This window comes from Dermacentor andersoni, chromosome 9, assembly GCF_023375885.2.
Source record: "Dermacentor andersoni chromosome 9, qqDerAnde1_hic_scaffold, whole genome shotgun sequence".
NCBI lineage: Eukaryota > Metazoa > Arthropoda > Arachnida > Ixodida > Ixodidae > Dermacentor > Dermacentor andersoni.
In genome coordinates, this window is record NC_092822.1 from 96,362,555 (window position 1) to 96,381,952 (window position 19,398).

Here is a 19,398-nt window from a genome sequence, read left to right on the forward strand (position 1 = left end):
TATTTCACGTGGCTAGGCTTGAACACCTATGTGCCTATGTGCACCAGTGAACACCTATGTCCCTATGTGCAAGAGTGTTTGCTTGGCTCTGTGAAAGGATTGCTGTTGCCCATAGATGCCTGATGTGTGTTGGGTGCCAAATCACAGAATGCCTTGCAAAAGTGATATACCGAAAATACCGCTCCTGGTATACTTGCCGGGGTTGCTTATAATTTTTCAAATTCACAGATCTCGAAATTCCAGTTATTTGAAATTTTCCCTGGTTTTTACAACTTCAAGTTAATGGAGTTTTACTGTATGTCTGTTATCAAGTTGTGGATACAGAGAAGCACAAGGGATCATGAGGAGTGTTGTACCTTCTGATATGGGAGCTCATCACAAGGGATGTGTTATGAAATCCTGTGAGGAAAACTAGTCGACCAGAGAAATAACGATGTCTAAGTATTAATGATTGAAAATATTCGGAATTTTGCATGAAGTTTGAAAGAATAGAAAAAAGATCTTGGAAAGCATTAGGGGAAGCGTTTGCCCCAATTCTTAAATGCCCTTAGTCAAATGCACAATAACTTTTTATGACTTTAATGTAAAAATCTAGCATAGAAATGATATAAAGCTCCCCTAAAAACCTTAAACTCAATGCACTCCTGATTTTTTAGCAAGAAAAACGTAGCATGCCACTGATTCTGTCAATAAGAAAAAAAATGAAGTAGCGAACGTTACCTTCACAGAATGGCAACTTATTTACTAAATGTCCGTTGTCATCATTCTCAAACAACATTTCATTGCTGTATATGAAGAACCACCACATGTAATGCCCATAGCAAGTTTTATATTCTGTATTTATCAAATGACTCTGCAACAATTGCGAACTGGATGGTGGCCTATGCCTTTGCTGGTTTGTCCTACAACGTATGCGATTCTCCAAAACACCAAGAACATGTGACTTGTTGCCGCTAGCCTAACATGAAAAATACCTTAATGTTTTTAGAGAAACTTTTTCTGTGCATGCCTGGACCCAAAACACATAAGCACAGCAGCTCATTGTGACAAGCTGTGATGATTCATAGTGAAACATTGTCCTCAATATTACATCATGTGAAAGCAGAAGTGTTGCTGAACGTGGTTGACCAGGTAAGTGTAGTTAAGTGTAGTGGTTGACCCGTAAGCGTAGCTCAGAGTGATTTGATGGGCTGGGAATATGGAGCCGTCTCTGTCATGACTTTTGTCTGTGCGGCCCCATTCTGTTGTGGTTTTGGGTGCAGGCCAGAGGAGGCTCTCTGTGGTACCCTGGCCCCACTGGAGAAGGCGTACCTATCCAGATCTCTCTCCCGTCTCCTGGACGCGGTCAACGTGGCTCTGTCAGGCAGCACCCGTGAAAGCCGCCCTTCACAAGACGACCTTGATGGCATATTGCGAGCCATCTCTAGGTGAGCTGGCCAACACCGAGTTGTTGTTCCTTCTCTTCGTGGCCGCCTTTGGCAGGAAACGAGCACACCGATGCGTGATCAGTTGGGGTGGTGCCTGGAGCTTGTGCCCAAAGTACCAAAGCCTAATGGTTTGACATATGTAGGTGTTGCAAGTGTATGTGCATCAATAATCACTTAGTTCTTAAAAAATGCATTTCATCACTCATATGCATGAAGAAAAATGCTTATGTATGAGCACTTTTGTGGTAGGTCACCATTCTGTGACATTATTTCAATCTTATTTTTTCTTTGCGTATGAAATGGCTTGTGTGGTTTGCCAGTCTTGGAAATTATGGTATTGAAACACAAGGACAGATTGTGTAGTGTGACAACCTGGAAAGCACACGGGGAGAAACAATGATGATGCGATGGAAAACCTATGTCAATGCTGTGATTGCTTCAGTGTAGTGCTGGAATTTGTCAGTGCAAGCCACTCAGGCTTTACTTGAAATAAGACACCACTTTAAAGGCAGGTTCGATGCATCGGGGTCTGCATTCGCAAACCTAATTTGTAAGAGCATTTCCTCATAAGTTTGGCTTTCTGCATCTAGAACCATTCATGATAGCCATCAGTACAATAACAAGACAAATGTTGTAGCGATGGAGACTTGTAAACGGCACTTAGTAATAGGTTAACAGTGGAGGTGAAAGAAAAGGACAAAGAAAGCAACACAATGAAGACCTGTGATTCGGCTCTGTTACCGTTAGCTTAGGGTGTGGAATGGTGTCTCTTTTGAATGAGCTTTCATAATAAAAGCAAATCACAGTTGCCGACCTATGCAAAAAGTTGTTCTGTCACCATCTTTTGATAACAATGATGCTGACTTAGACAGTAAGCAATTGCCAATACTGTACATGTAGTTTTGGTTTTGTACCTCAAGGTGTTTCTTTGTCAATTCTTTGTTTACTATTTTCGAAGAAAAGTGTTTTAGAATCCAGCAAATACAATGATTTATTGTAAGCAGTCTTTCTCACTTGAAGCTCTGCTGATGGCCTGCCAGAAATTGGCATTTTCGTTGGGGGATAGCATCTCTTGCTGATGAGTCAAATTAGGATTATCTGGTTAGGACCAGTTTCATCATTGAAATAATCAAAGTCCTAGTTTATAGAAGTGTATGCGTGTCAGTCAGAATGTTCGGTTGGGGCTGAATTAACTGAAAGTTCAGATTAACTGAAGTCGAATTAATGGACACATGTGTACTGTGCTTAGTAACGTATCAGCAACACAGCCTGCAGCCTGTCTCTTTACCATCATTAACGTGATGGTTGGGTAAATCGATGCAGCATTGAATTTTCGTTGAGCCACTTCTTTTATGAAGGAAAATAGTGGCATGTGTTAAAAGAGCGACAGAGAAAAAGTAGAAATTTGATTTTATTGAAAATGCAAGTTCATAAACTGGATGTAAATGTTTGCAGTTCAGAACTTGGTGGCTCCTGGTAGTCCAACATCTGTTTGGCACTAGTGATGACATGTCATTGTCTAGATGACCAAGATTAGGGCCAATCAATGCTCGCTTTCGAAATGTTGACTCTATAGGAACTTTTGAGGATGGTACAGTTAAACAGCTCTGCAAGAGCAGTTGTTTGTGTAGGGGAACCTGCTTGCAGGGTACTGCACAACTGTACTGTTTGGTTGATTGTAGTGATGGCTGTGTAGGTTAAAACAACGATGAAGAAGGAGTACTTTATCCAAATAAGTAATACAGTCGAACTCACTTACGATACTGATTTTAACACATATATCGGTTATAATAATGAGAAACTGCTGCACCGTCAACTTTTGTGTGTTTCTATGGTGAAATAACCCGTTTACTACAGAGCCCCCATGCTGGATTATTGGTTATAACGATGAAGTCTGCCTGCTGGGTGTCCACGCCAAAATGTAATGAAATGTGAGATCCTTGAAAAGAAAAAGAGAAATTCGAGCCGCTGCACGATTGCCTGTCATTCGAACGGCCGCCGCGTGCTCATTTTCCAGCCTTCTCTGCATTGTCAGTCTCGTGGGCCTCTCTCCCGTCACCCTTCCACCCCTCCAAAGATGAACGGGCTGCGCCCATAGCTCTAGGACGCACGACCCCCCAAAACGCGAATGGACTATGCCAACTGTGCTGACAACATTGCGCTGCTCCCAGATTGCTTGCTGGCCCCTCATTCTGCGCCGTTCTGCCGACAGGTGAAGTTGCTCATGCTCGTCTTTTTTGTTTGCATCGAAGTTGTTCTTGACCACTGAAATGGAAGATGGCTGATCCGCCTGCTAATCATCGGGAATGTGCAATGTCGGTGAAAAGAAAGTGCACTGCTACAGATGTTGAAATGAAGGGCTTCTAACCGATGAGGCGATCGTTGAGAATGTGTTTGCATCAGATAGTGATGACTATGACGGCGGCGATGACGCCGTAGAGCAGGCTGCCTCAACGTTGTCCTCTTAGGAGACCCTGCGGATGACACAATCCCTCTGGGGCTTCATTGTTATGGGGGACCTTCTGCTGCACTACGTGGAGCACCAGCATGCCTTGGAGAAGGATGCTGGTAAGCTTTGCTTAAAATGAGCAATGCAGACAGACATGGGGTTTTCTTGTGCAAGCCAGTAAGGAGTATGTGGCGAGATGCTTGTGGTGACATTGACCCAGTGTTTCTTCTGGATTTGTCAAGCTGACAGGCTGCTGTGGCAACGTTCTCACGTTTCTTAAAAGGCCCTTTTTGGGGCCACCAAAGCGATGCATCGGTGGAGCTCGCATGCCGCTTGTTGCCTGTGACCTCTCTGTGCAGTTGTTGTAGCAGTGCCTTCTTGAATGCTGACAGCTGCGACTGTATACAGAAGATTATGTATATGCATATGGATTTCTAGCTCAAAACTAGTTGGGATACCGTAATAGTTACAACATTTTACTAGATGGAAAGGAGAAAAAAAAGGTCAGAGATAAATTGTATGCATATATTCATGTTCACAGAACAGAAGGCAGGCTGTTTATAATACTAATAGCTATGACAATACTTTGAGGAATGGCTATACAGTTGGCTTCCGTCAATTCAACTTGCCACTTAATTCGACTTCTCGATTTATTTGAATGCATTGAAAAATTTGGTGAGAAACCATACACTGGGGCTATGGAAGGAAATCTCTGATTCAAATGCAAAAGCATGCCGTTTCAGTTAATTCAATCCTCACCAATTGCCACTCATGCGAGTAGCGGTTGCAAAAAGCTTAAAAACGCTATAAATTCAGCTGACGGCACTACCGCTTACCTTAGCGTGAAGCTATTTATCTTTACTTTTTTTTTTCAAGTCCAACACTGAGGCACTGTTTAAACACGTCAGCACTCGATCTTTGCTTCATGCTGGTTGAGTCGTGCTTCAAGAGCAAGAAGCAAAAGCAGTGACAGATGACTTTAAGCAATAGGAATGATTTGAGTTAATTCATTTTGCCGCCGTTTGTGACTTCAACCTGTCAGATAATTCAACCTAATGTCGCGGTACCACAGGCGTCAAATAAATGGGAATCAACTGTGTAATTTAGCAACAGAAATACATAAAACGTAACGGTAAACAACGGCAGCGACAGTGATCGCAGTAGTTGAGTGCTGACGAGGAGGTCCACGTTGTGCCACTGTCCAGCGAGCTGCGAGTGGCCTCGGTGGACAGCCGCCTGTGCCGCATGGTGGCCAAGAACGTGGCACAAGCCGTCCACCAGCTGGCTGCCCGGTGCGAGCAGCTGGCTGCCCTGGAAGGCTCGGACGCTTTGCAGGTCAACGGCCCTGCCACCGTTGCTCAGCAGTGCAATGCCAGCCTGCTGCACCTGCTGCACCTCTTCCAGACGCAGATGGACACGGTGAGCATGCCTCTGTCTTCTGTTCCTTCGAGGTTAAACACAGAATTTGTGGAGAATATTATTAAGTACTCCTTTAAAATCTACGTGATCTCAGTGGTCAAACAGGAAATGCCTCAGCCTGGAGTATACCTTCCAACAAGTCTTCATTAGGGTATTTTCTTGAACTAGCACAACTCAAAAAGAGTACAGGAAATGAGACATGCAAGAAAAAAACCAGGGGTAGTTGGGTGCTGATCAGCTTCCCCATGTCTCCAGTTATATTTTTCTTGTGTGTCTTGCTTCCTTCATTCTTTCAGAGTTCAAGAAAATGCCATGAAATACCGACTCGCTGAAACTGCCCTCCTTCATCAGGGCTACAACTGCTTTCCTAGGCAGTGTTTAAATTGCTAATTCTCTCTCTCCCCCTCCCCCCCCTGTTTATATGAGGGGAGAGAATAGGTGAGTACATAGAGGGTGAAAGTTGAAGGCGAGAGAAGTCTAGCTGTTTGAAAGCAGACATTGCTTGCTGATGGTGAAAGGACGTCACGTTTGTGGGAAGGGTGTACTGCGGGTTCTTCCAAGAATTAAAGGCGTAATAAAATATGGGAAAGTGCACACATTAATGAGTGGTGCGTGCTCATTAGTCTCACTCTCTTTGCAAATGTCATCAGTATGTTCAAGTGTGGCCATTAGTCATGCGACAGCTCTGATTACCAGCACTTTTATGTCAGCTCCATTGAATTTTGATCATTTTACTCTATAAAGCATGCATATTTTGCAGAGTTTTACGAACTAGACCTCTGTGTTTGAACATCATTGAAATTAGGTCTTCATCCTTCGCTTTTCAGCCTTGTGTAGCTCTTCGTGCCGCATACAGCGAACTGTGTATTTATCTTAAATTTCTGGCATGTCACCTTGTTACGGTGATTTCTTTTTGATCTTTCATACAGGCTAGCATTATCTACAGTGTCTCTTTACTTATTGTTGTCTTGACGTTGTGTTCCTCCCACAGTTGCTGTGCGGCAATGCAGTGGAATCACCCGAGGCTGCATCTATAGTGAGAGCGGCTCTACAGGCAAGTGCAGTTTCTCACTTTTGTCAGTCTGGTCAGTCTAACAAATTTAGTGACACTTTTTATGGCAAACAGACTGTTCACTTCGCCACCATCTTATTATGGGATACGTTACCGTTTGGAATTAAACTCCAGAAAGCTCGCAGGTTTAATCAGGAATTGAAAAATCTTTTGTTAAGCGACACATATGTGTCACAATGTACTGTTTAATTCGTTTTATTGGATCTGCTGTTCTAGTGTAGTGCACGTTTGTTTAAATTCTTTTTTTCTTTTCTTTCTTCTTATACCAGGCTTTGCATTATAAAACAGTTACCGTCTATATAGTGATGTGTATTTATCTTCTTGTTTTTTCGTATTTTCATCTTATTATCATGTATTTTGTAAATGCATTTATCAATTATCACTGTTTTTGTCTATGTGATTTTGTGTATTTATGTGCTATGTACAGGAAGTCTCAATTCAGTCTTTTACTATGAGACCTGCTTCTGTCCATTTTGACCAGTGAAATACTTTGTGAAATAATAAAAATTGATTGATTGATTGATTGATTGATTGATTGATTGATTGATTGATTGATTGATTGATTGATTGATTGTAAACTTGGCAGCTCAGTGCTGTACACTAAATGATGTTTGTAATTGTTCGCTGGTCATTGGTTACAAAAATCACTTGGAGAGATAGTGAGCATGTGGAGGTATAGCATTGTTGCTTTTTCAGAAGCATAGAATGCCCCTGAAAGAAGCTTGCCTGCACTGCTGCACCATAGTACATTTGTCCAGTTTTCTTATTCCCCGTAATAGATGCAGGGCAAGGACATGATGTTGGCCACCACTTGTATATCTTTGTGCAGTAAAAGCTGTCAATTCAGGTTTCACAGGACAAAAAAAGTTGTCCAATTTGACCAAATGTTGAAATATAGAGGGTATCGAACAACAATAAACAAATGCTTACTAAATCAGCGAGCATTTACTTACTGATTTAATCAATAAATCCTGTTTCTATTGAACGTGAATGAAGTGCAGAAGTTGCAATCCTAGACATCTTGGGAAGGGTTAGCGCTCTCGGCGATGGAGGCCTCACAGCTCCTTCGCAGCGCGGCTGTGGTTCAAAGACCTGTGTCTTCATCCAGGATATGCATTTCAATACCACACGCACATCCCAATGATTACCATTGAGCTGGTTGGCAACAGAGCGTTCGTCCACTGCGATGTAGCCGGCGTGCTTGATGCCAGTGTGCAGGCCACGGCAGAATTTCTCCTCATTCTCGACAGCTTCCGTCCTGTTTCTGACATTGTGCCTGCATTGCACCAAGTCAAAGCAAAACTACTGCTAGCCTCAAACGCGGCGGATGAAACCACAATCACCACTATCAATGCAAGCATGGATGGTGACTATGCATTGCTGAAGGCACGCGGTCAATGGGCACACCAAGTCAGTAGGAAACTACTGTTTGCCACAACCGCTGCAGACGGAACCGCGGTCACTATCGAAGTGATCATGGATGTCAACCACACATTTCTGAAGGCACGTGGCCAATGGCTGCCCTAGATTCTAAAGGAAACTACCCCACAGCCGCTGCGAATGAAACTGCGGTCGCTGATATTGCGATAGCAATTACATGGACACTCCAGGTGAACTCCTGCCGTTGCCGTGATGTTCATGTGAAGTCCAAGTGTGATAACATGGCTGCGTGCCATATGGTGCGAGCAAATCCGTGTGAGGGTGATCCGAGAAGGGCGCTGGCTTGATGGGGCGATGTCTTCTCGCACTCTTAAGGGAGGAAGGTGGTGAGGGTATGGGCTGTCTTTACATGTGCGTAAGGGGAGCATCGGGGAGATGTGCACGCACTAGGAGGGGGTGGGGGGGGGGGGGCAAGGGGCAGTTTAGTGCGCGTCACTTCTTCTACTTCAGCTGCAGTGGCTGAGAGCCCATGTGCGTCCTATCTTGGAGGCAGTCTGTGCCAGTTTCGAAGGCTAGCCAACCTTAGATAGCTAATGGCTTCGTGTGCGCTGTGTTCTCACTGCCTAGTTCGCATTGAAGTGAGATGTGGCACGAAGAGGAATTCGCTCGCCACTGCTGGTGTTCCTCATCACGCCAGTGTTCTGACAGCGAGTGTCTGTGGTCATCAAGTGGGACGTGTTGTTGTTTGCATGTGCGTGCATGACAGCGTGCTTGTTAATTTAGTTAGTAAGTGAATCTTTACAGCACCTTATGCAGCTTATGCAGCTGATAAAATGATTAACCTTATTTTGTATAGCTGTCTAATAATTTGCTATCACAGTCGGTGCTTCACCTGTTGGGCGAAACTGACTTTTCTTTTTTTTAGTATGTGCTATCGGGCTCAGAATGAGCTAAAACACGTTACTGCCTTTCCACATGCTTTCACATTGTAGCTCACACTGAACGTGATAGTACCGGCCTGCTGAAATAAATCAACTCATCTCACACTCATTGAAACTGCTCACTGGAAGTACAAGAATATTCTGTTTGGTGGTTAGAATGAGCATGGTTTTAATAATAATAATTGTACAAAAATACCGAACAAATTTTCCCCCCCTTTTTTTTACATTTGCAACAGCTGTTGTCGAGACTATGCACTTTGCAGGAGCGAAGGATAGGGAAGCATAGTGAAGTGAGTTTGATGAACACACTTTTGGTTGAGCACGCACTGTAGCCAGTATCACTACACCTCCTAAGGTGCCAATCTCTGAGTGGCACTCAGAAGTGATACTAAATTGTTCTATCTGACAGTGGTGTGCGTGTAAGGCTTGGAATTTGGTTTTTTGTAGGCCACAATATTGTCATGCTACTGTGAGCAGAAAAACAGTGATGACGATCATCAGTGTGTTGAAGATGATGCAGGGTTTCTATTTTAGGCTTTCAAATCACTTGGGGCTTTCTTCATGATATTTTAGGAATACTGCAAGACCTTTTATTTTCACACACCCTTAATTTATGTGAATTTTGTGATTGGAAAGCGAAGCAAAATTTAAGAACAGGCAGCATGTTGAGGGAAAAAATGTGAACACTGTGTTAAAAAAATGGTTTTACTAGCTAGCTCTGTTGGCTGTAACCCCTAAAGCATGGTGCATTGGATTTACTTGGCTGCGCAATCCTGTGCCAGTCTTCTCAAATGATGCATGGGGATCTCAGGCCTCACAGAGAGACAGCTTTTGCAGCCCAAGTTAGACAGGCGGCACAATCCTGAAGTTGCGTAATAGCTGCAAATAGTGTATGTCCAAAGTTCTTGATTTGTGAGCAACTAGGGCCACAAAATTGTCGGGTTTCTCAGTAATCTGTAAATAAATTTTCATCTATCTGTGTCACTTTGGTGGAGGTGCTGAGTGCAGAAGTTAATGAGCGCCAGTGTGTGGTTGGAGCGATGAGCTTTCTTTGAATTGCGACTTTGCTCAGTGTGTCATTTCTGCTTGGCTTGTAATGCAGTCTGTGGAGACGGTCATCCAGAGCATAGTGCAGCCGTTGTTGTCTGCTGTGAGCCAGTCTGTCGAGGCAATCATTCTGACCATGCACGAGGAAGACTTCTGCACGTGAGAGCATGCCTTGTCTTCTCTTTTATGCACCTGGTTTGTTGTTGGCGTTTTCACACTGCATGACAACGCTGCTGGCAGACAACTAAGTTGGTGTCGACCATTACGCAAGTGCACCGAACAATCCATGGCAGTAATCGACAAGTGACATGACAAAAGTGTCACTTTCAGTGCTTCCTTATGGAGGAGCAGCTTTGCACTGTTTGTTTTCCTTGTTTGTCACCAACACCTACTGCATACAATTTATTACTTCGCAGGCAGGCTTTTGGTAAAAGGTCTGAGCATACGGAGAAGCTGCCAGCCTTTGATTGGGCCAGGCTATTGGAGACTTGCCAAATCTGTGCACGCCAACAGCAGTGCCGTAACACACAGACTAATGGGCAGAAGAAACAGTATTCAGTTGGACAGGCTACGATTTCATGCCAGCAGATTTGCTGCTCATCATGAGCCACATGTGTCGATTGTCTAATCTGACAGGGCAGCTGCATTCTAGAATGAAAGAGTGCATGTGGTCCCCTGTGAGCATGGACAGAGCCTGGCTGAACGTGTCAAGTGTCAGCAAGCATTGATACAGGCGTGTGTCTGTCATCATTGAAAAAATTGTCATTTTTGCTTTTTCCCTACTAGGGATATGCGAATATTTGAAATTTTCGTATAACTAATCAAATAGTGTGCTATTTGTTTTGCTCTTCGAGTTTGATAATCAATCATAAGTACGAATATTTTCTGAATAGTCTTCAAACACCAAAAACTGTCAACAGTGCTCATTTATACATAACATTGGAGCAAAAGTATGGCAAATTTCATCCCTGCAGGTGTACAGGCATAAAACGTGAGAACTTAAATAGTGGAACTGGCTACCACACTAAAGGAGCCATACTTTACTGGCTGTACAACGAACATTTGCACTATCTCAAAAGTTCTGTGCATGCAAAGAAACTACTTGATTGATTGTTCCTATGGTTCATTTGTGTTTTTGATAAACAATGCTTCATAAGGTGCTATGTCATGATAAAAACTTTCTAACTTTAAAAATACTATGATGGGTTTTATAGTAATTGTAAGAACAGTTATTCATTATTTAAAAGGTATTGAATATTGTGTTTGATCTGGACTCAAACCCCGAGTCCCTGTTGGACAATAATCGCATAATTCAGTTGCGCACTCAAAACTACCCTAGCGCTTCCTAACCAGCACAGGTGCCCCATAGAACAAAAGATTGCAGTTGAACCTCGCAACTACAAAATCGGCGAGGAACGCGAAAAAAATGAACTTTTGCTTGAATTTCGTTGTTGTCAAATGACAGCACAGTTAAGGAATGCGTCGCACAACGAAACTTTACTGTCAAAATTAAGTTGGCCTACTTTGGCAAGCCTTGCTCGAGGATATTGAACTGCACTGCTGACCGCAGAAGTCGATCAGTAGTGGCAGCCCTGCCATGGAGCAGCACTTTTGGTCGATTGCCTTCAGAGATATGATCACTTTTGTGAGATCTTGCGCAACACGGCACCGGACACAGAGCAACAGCGCTCCATGCATGCAGCAGTGTTTTTCCAGCGCATGCTGTCGTCCACGGACACTGATGCATCCGATGCCAAGTCGTATTTCATATCCCCGAAGGCAATCGATCGAAATTACAGCCCCTTTGCACAAGTCCACATCCACCACCGAATCCACACGCGATGCCTGTCAAGTGGCACGAAAAGAAGCATTCTTTAAGTAAGGGATGAGTATTCCTGGATGGTTGCTCAATCACAGCCTGATGCGTGGCAGTCCAGCTGCATGTCAAGTGCCATAAACAAGTTCATGTTGGTAGGATGTGGATTTCTTTGTTTTTGCCGCACTTCTCTCACCGAGCTGCACATTATGTACTGTGCTAGGTTTGTAAAAACTGTCATTGCATGTCGGTAGTGACATGCGTGCCACTTCAAATGTGCGATCAACAAGCAAGATGGCAGCCATGATGTGTTTCTTGCACATGCGATCACTTCCGGCGCTTGTTCTTCTTGTAAATAAAAATGGTGGCACCCACACAAGCATAATGTGATATTTTATGCAATTTTAGTGTGAAGCAAACACATTTGAGCACCTTTAGGAGCTTGCTAGCCTTGTGCGAGTAGGTATAACACATGGGGTTACGTTCCGGCAAATTCCGTTGATGCGGAATTGTAGTTCAGCGATATTTCGTTGTCGAGAGGTATAAAATGCATTGGAGTCCCATGGATGTTCGCTGGGGATACGCAAGTATTTCGTTGTCACGGGATTCCATTATCCTGGGTTTCAACTGTACTGCCTTGTTTTCAAGATTGTGTTGAGAGCAGCCTTGGCTCTTTCACCCTGCAAAAGTGCCTTCATGCACTTATTAGGCATGGGGTAAAATAACCTTAGGTAGTCATCACTAATTGGGAGCCCCTTGTGAACACCTCTTGTTCCCGCAGCCCTGCTGTGGACCGCATGGCTGCCCCTGATGCTCCCTGCTCGTTGTACATGCGCGAGCTGCAGCAGTTCCTTTCCCACTGCCAGGCCGACTTCTTCTCCTCGTGGCCTCCCACTGCAGTCGTCACGCAAGGGTGAGTTCAGGGGAGGGGTCACTGCAACACCCCACATGAAAGAAAATGTGCCTCACAGCAGAGAGCATCTCCTTTGCAAATCGTCTTGAACAGAATGCACTTTAATGTATCTGGTATGAGCAGCATCAAAGGAGAAGGCACGTGGCATGACACAACTTCTAATGTGATGTGTGGAATTGTCGGAAGTACGGTTGCTCTAGCTAGATGTTGCTCGCTGGGATGGTCTATTGCATGTCCAATTGTGTGTGTAAATTTTACCATTTACCTCCTGCTTGGTTCTACCTATGGTTTGTTGCACTGCGAGTTTCCAACATATTCCTATACTATACATTTGGAGCAGCCGCGTTCCTAACGTGTGCCACGTTGTATTGGATGGCACATTGTACCTTGTGACTACTGCTTTATCGAGTTTCCAACATATTCCTATACTATACATTTGGAGCAGCCGCGTTCCTAACGTGTGCCACGTTGTATTGGATGGCACATTGTACCTTGTGACTACTGCTTTATCGACAATCTTAATGTTGCCCTTTGCCACATCCTCACAGCATTCTCATTATTTTAGTCATTCCTACTGTGGTCAAAGCCATGCCGCGGGGCACACTCTAGCATGACTCAAGCATGATGTGCATGTAGCTATGCTCACCAGGCTTCACCAGTTATCACAGTAAGCTTTTGTATTAGCACGTCATCAAAAAGATTGGTGACGCAGCCCTAAGTTCTCTTGCCTAATCTTGGGAATTGTGGTATCAGTAAAGTGATATTGTCTTCTTCCACGAGATAGTGCCATGATCTTATCAGCAATGAAATTTCCATCATTGTTTCTTTCAGCGCTACTGTTTACTTGCAACACCTAAAGAAAATTTATCAGTGGCCATCACATTCATAAGTGTGTAGCAAATATGCAAAAGGTGGTGGTGACCTCGGGAAGTTGTGGCAAAGATCAAGATTTGAGTGAAACCATGTGTTCCATGCTGCGTCTACAGAAATATTTGCCTCAGAAAATGGTAGTTGAGGATGATAAGTAATTAGGTGGCATGAGGAAATTAAGAAATTTGCAGCCATAAAATGAGGTCAGCTGGGATTAAAATTGCTGTGAGAGGCCTTTGTCCTACGATGGACATAAATAGCATGATGGCAGTGATAATGACTAGGCTTTATAGGTCATGTGAAGTGATGGCATTGAAGGCTGCTTAGCGCTGTCATAGGTGTAGGGTTGCAGAGGCTGTGTTTATTAATCAATAACTAACTAAACCCAAGAAAATGCTGAAAAATTCATGGAAACTGTTGTGAGAACTTTAAGGTGCTATTGCTACCCATATTTCTTTTTCCTTTTTTTCATCTTTTATCACTTACCAAGCCTGTGCTTATGGTGATACTGACCTTTCTAGTTTTTCATAAGGGTAATTGATGCAGCTCAATCTTTTTTCATTTACCTGTGCTCCCCTCTGCGGTGTGCCGTTGGAAACCTTTTGGTAGAGTGCCAAAGCTTTTGCCTGTTCATTTGTGTACCTGCACCCATGTTGAGTTTGCATCGGTTGTGTGTTTTGCGAATTGTGATTAATTATTATTGGCTTCTTTGAGGCAGCATGTCTTTTCTGGAAGCTGTGTAGCGCTCACCGATTACTGGTTGTAAAGGAATGAGTGCGCTCTTGTGCTAACTGTGTGCCCAATAAAGGCATGCCGGGTTCTGCACTTGCCACCCGCTTTTTGTATTCATTTTACACATTCTTTAGACATTTCGCATATTCAAGCATCCTTTGAGCGCTGCCTTACATGATGGATTTACCAAAGCGGTGCATTTGCTTGCATCAACATCTGTCGCCACAGGTCTTTGTTAGCTTGAAATATTGTGGAAACAGCGCATCACTAATATTAAATAATGTCAAAACGTAGCAAATCTGCACATATGAGCTACATTGTTCCACCCAGAGATGAGTCAGTACAAGTGACTGAGCCCCTAAGGGGGCCCTGAACCACTTTTTATCGAAGGGGAGAAATGCATTTGAAGTTAAAATAGGCTATTTAAGAAATACCTTGCCGAAAGAAGTACAGCAATGCGTTCAGCAGAAGCGGAGTTATTGGCAATCAAACACACCTTTCACAGTGCTTCCACTCCTTCTTCAGTGCCTTGCACTGCGAAGGCTATGGTAGAGCGGGGCGCTCCCACAATGCTCCACCTACTGCATGTCACTGTGGCGCGCAGTTGAAATTTGATTTTGGGTGTTAACGTAGAGGCCACTACTTTCGATTTTGGCACCTACGACGTGTCAGATGTAAGCCAAACGCTGTTGTCCTCAGCGAGCTGCGATGTGCTCAGCCAGTGGACTCACTGCAGCACCCCGCGCCCCTGCCACGGTATCTACACTGTGTAGAAGACTGCAGGTACATGCAACTGTAGTGCGTACGTGCAGTGTTTGCTAGGTGCACGACCGGGCTTGAGTGCGAGCTCGTGCTTGTATGCGCCAGTGTGATTGTGCTACATTGTGCGGACTGGCTTCGTCCTTCACCAGCTTGACCGATGGATAGTAGTCACATCCAACTTATGCATTTTGAAGCACTGTCAATGGTCTGCCAAGGTGTCTAACCAGGAGCGCCAGGAGTGAGCGTGCACTGGCAAGTGTGCGTGCGGTTCGACCTTAAGTATGGCATGGTTTGAGGCTAGTTGAGCATTAAAAACTAGCTGAAAGTAGCGAGACGCGATGGCTATGGCACCGATAAGCAGGTTGGCCAAAGTCTACCGTATTTACTTTAATATAATGTGCACTTTTCTCCCACTAAAATGGGTCCAAAAATTTCGTGCGCGTTAGAATAGAGTACGACCCTAAATATGCATTACCATATAGCCATTGGCATTTCAAAACGGCCACCTCGTACGCGCTTCGTACGCACCTCGTATGCGTACTACTCCATGTGATATAGTATGTGTGCTTAGGCAATGCCTCCTTTGGCTTAGGTTAGTGCACCGTATTCCCATTTTATGTGTTTGCTCTATCAGCATGGAAGTCCCGATTGCAAAGGCATGCCGAGTTCGACATGATGCCGCAATTAAAAGGAAAACGATCACGTGTGCGGAGACGGACGAAAATCGGGCCACATCACAGGCGTTAGGAGTTCCCGAAACCTGCGTGTGAGACGGGCGCTAACAGGAGACTCGTTCTACACTGGCGGCTGCTACATATGGCACTGCCGCGCGGCCCCTATCTTGAAAGCAATCTGCGACGGAAACTAGAGTCTACGCATCTAAGCGCATGGTGCTGTGTTCTCGTCGCTTAGTTCGCATTAAAGCGAGAGGCAGCATGAAGGTCAATTCGCTCCTGCTACCGCACTTCATCATTCCAGCGTTTTGATAAAGAGTTTCCAGAGACGTGTTCATGTTTGCATGTGCGCGCGTGACGCCATGCTTGTTAATTTAGTTAGTAAGGAAATGTTTAAAAATCGAGGAAACAAAAGGTCGGTGAGCGCAGATGCTCGCGCGCTTATTTTTGTCGACACAGTGCGAGCGCCACCAGTGACTCTGCTCCACCAATAGGCACGCGCAGACCTCATCGCCTGCTCTCGCTCGAGGGCTCTGGTAGAAAGATAAAAGAATGTCGCTGCCTTTAGTTTTATTCAGGTGGCTTAGTGGCAGCATTTATCTGGCCGATAAAACTACTATCCTTACATTTCGTATAGCTGTCTACTAATTTGCTTTCGTAATCGATGCTTTGCCTTTCAGGTGGAACTGCGATTTTTTTATTTATCACAACTTTAGTGCATTGGGAGTAAATCTTTGTTTTTTTACAAATGAGAGAAAGTTGTATTTTTGTATTAAAGAATGAGGTGTGCATTACTGTAAAGGACTTTTCTTCTTTTTTAGGTCACGCAGACGGATGCACGTTACAATCGAGGGTGTTCTTTTTCTCCATTTTTTTTGGTCACAGAAAACAGGTGCGCGTTACAATCGAGGGCGCGTTAGAATCGAATAAATACGGTAATTCCTACACGGACGGCTGCGGCCGAGCATGAGCAAATGATAGCCGGCTTCTATTATTGTCGAAATTCGAAAGCACATTTTCATTTAGTTCAGCCTGTTTATTAAACTTCGTCAGTAAATATACGTAGTAATAGCAGGAAGAAGCACACTGATCCAAAAATCCTTCTTGATTGATGTCAGCCATTGGCCAATAGTAGCCATGTATTGGAACCTGCTATATTACGAAATGAAGCCTGCAGAAAAGAGTGAAAAGCAGGCTTCTATTAAAAACAGAGCATTTGAGAGAAAAGTGGCTTCACGCTCCACTTGCAAGCTCCACACACTGCGCACGACTGCAAAACTTGGCTGAAATGTTCACAGCAGCACATGCTATCTGTGGACTAGGTTTTTTCACCAAGCCTGAAGGATGGCTCAGGATCCCTTTAAAGGACAAATGTGAACTAGATACACATAATATGGGCTGCTATTTCAGAATCTCACTTTTCTTCATCCTACTTAAAGTTTGTGCATTCCACAAAGTATTGTGAGAGAAAAGTATGCTCGCATAAGTGCTCATTTATAGGCCGTTTAGTTCTTTTGTGAAAATGCAGATGCCGTAGCTGATACCCTCGACAACTGAGTGAGGTGGTTGTTTATGCTACTGTACTGAATGCACCATCTCATTTTTCTTGTTTGACATAAAGGTTGTAAGGAAGTTTATTGAGCGAGTCCAGCAAACGGGCGGTAGCTCGGAACAGTCAGCACGGAGAACAAGATGGTGGTGTTCGAGCGCCGGTCTCGTGCCCTCCGCTCTTGATGATGATCGGTATGTCATTCTCTTCCTTTCTTCATTACAATTGCCCCCGTCGAGAAAGGTGGAGCCATCCTGGCGATCTAACAGGTGGGTACAAGAGGGTCGAAGTACGGCTTGAGGCGGTTTACGTGAACAACATCACGTCCACGTCGACGACGGTCGTCTTGCAGCGTAAGAGGCTCAATGACATAGTTTACGGGGGAAGTACGCTCGACGATGCGGTAGGGACCATGATAATTTGGGAGCAGTTTGGACGACAAGCCAGGGGCGCAGGGTGGTACAAGCAGCCACACAAGTGCTCCAGGAGCGAATGTTGCGGCCGGAGAGTGATCATCATCGCGGGCGTTTTTCTGGCGTTGTTGGTCGGCTGTAGTAAAGCGCTTGGCTAGTTGTCGGCAATCTTCAGCGTAACGGGCCGCTGCTGACACGGGCGTGCACTCTGATGTATCTGGTGCGTATGGCAGCAACGTGTCGATAGTGTGCGTCGGCTGGCGACCGTACAAAAGGAAGAAGGGGGAAAACCCGGTTGTGACTTGCGTAGCGGTGTTATACGCGTATGTCGCAAATGGAAGAACCAGGTCCCAGTTTGACTGATCAGATGCAACATGTGTCGCAAGCATGTCGCCCAGAGTCCGATTAAACCGCTCAGTGAGACCGTTCGTCTGAGGGTGGTAGGCAGTACACGTCCGATGTACAATGTTGCACTGGTGGAGAAGTGCTTGAATTGCATCGGAGAGAAATACGCGGCCACGGTCACTGAGGAGTTCGCGAGGAGGACCATGCCGAAGCACAAAACGCTTGAGGATGAAAGAGGCGACGTCCTGTGCTGTCGCCGTGAGAAGAGCAGCGGTTTCGGCGTATCGTGTAAGGTGGTCGACAGCAATGATAGCCCATCGGTTTCCGGCCGTGGTCAAAGGTAAAGGTCCATAAAGGTCAATTCCAACGCGGTCGAATGGGCGTTCTGGGCATGGAAGGGGCTGCAATGAACCTACGGCAGGATGCGGTGGTTTTTTTCGTCGCTGACACTCGTGGCAGCCGCGAATGAACTTGCGGACAAAGCGAAACATTCCGCGCCAGTAGTACCTTTTCCGTAAGCGTTCATAGGTCTTGAAGACACCACCGTGAGCACACTGCGGGTCGGAGTGAAAGGAAGCGCAGATTGTAGAGCGAAGCGTTCGAGGGATAACTAGGAGCCACTTCCTACAATCTGGCGAGTAGTTGCGCCGGTACAAGAGGCCATCACGGATGCTGAAGTGCGAAGCTTGGCGTCGCAGTGTTCGAGTGGTCGAAAGAGTGGGTGCCCCGGATAAAACGTCAAGAAGCGAAGCGATCCAGGGATCGTGGCGCTGTGCAGAGGAGACGGTGGCGACGTCAAGAGCTGACAATGGATGGTCTATAGTGGATATGGACGCAGTTTCGGTGGATAGTGGTGACCGCGACAGTGCATCAGCATCGGCATGCTTGCGTCCGGAACGATATATAACGCGGATGTCAAACTCTTGAAGTCGAAGAGCCCAGCGGGCAAGGCGACCTGACGGATTCTTCAACGAAGACAACCAACATAATGCATGATGGTCCGTAACTACATCAAACGTGCGGCCATATAAGTAAGGGCGGAACTTGACAAGCGCCCAGACTATTGCCAAGCATTCTTTCTCGGTGACGCTATAGTTTGATTCAGCCTTGGTGAGCGTTCTGCTGGCGTATGCGACGACATACTCTGCGAACCCAGGCTTTCGTTGCGCGAGAACAGCACCGAGGCCGACATCGCTGGCGTCTGTGTGCACCTCAGTTGCGGCCGTAGGATCGTAGTGGCGCAGTATAGGTGGTGACGTCAGGAGACGGCGAAGGGTGGAGAAGGCTTGGTCACACTCAGAAGACCATGACGAGATATTGGAGGCGCTGCTTAGTAGTTGGGTCAAAGGCGCAATTATAGAGGCGAAGTTGCGCACAAACCGACGAAAGTAGGAACATAACCCTATGAAGCTTCGTAACTGCTTCAGAGTCGTCGGTTTGGGGAAGTCAGTCACGGCACGTAATTTAGCTGGGTCCGGAAGCACACCATCCTTTGATACAACGTGACCAAGAATTGTAAGTTTTCGCGCAGCAAAACAGCACTTCTTGAGATTTAGTTGCAGCTGAGCGGTTTTCAGGCACGTCAGGAC

The 19,398-nt window shown here is 45.2% G+C and overlaps 1 protein-coding gene across 1 annotated transcript in view; it reads left to right on the top strand.

Moving 5' to 3' along the window:
* Positions 1–19,398, top strand: part of fws (four way stop) — a 54,277-nt gene that overhangs the window by 12,706 nt on the left and 22,173 nt on the right. The window contains exons 11-15 of the mRNA XM_050176313.3: positions 1,263–1,427; positions 5,082–5,295; positions 6,287–6,349; positions 9,791–9,894; positions 12,333–12,464. Of these exons, the coding sequence (XP_050032270.2) occupies positions 1,263–1,427; positions 5,082–5,295; positions 6,287–6,349; positions 9,791–9,894; positions 12,333–12,464 (678 nt within the window). The remainder of the gene's footprint in view (positions 1–1,262; positions 1,428–5,081; positions 5,296–6,286; positions 6,350–9,790; positions 9,895–12,332; positions 12,465–19,398) is intronic.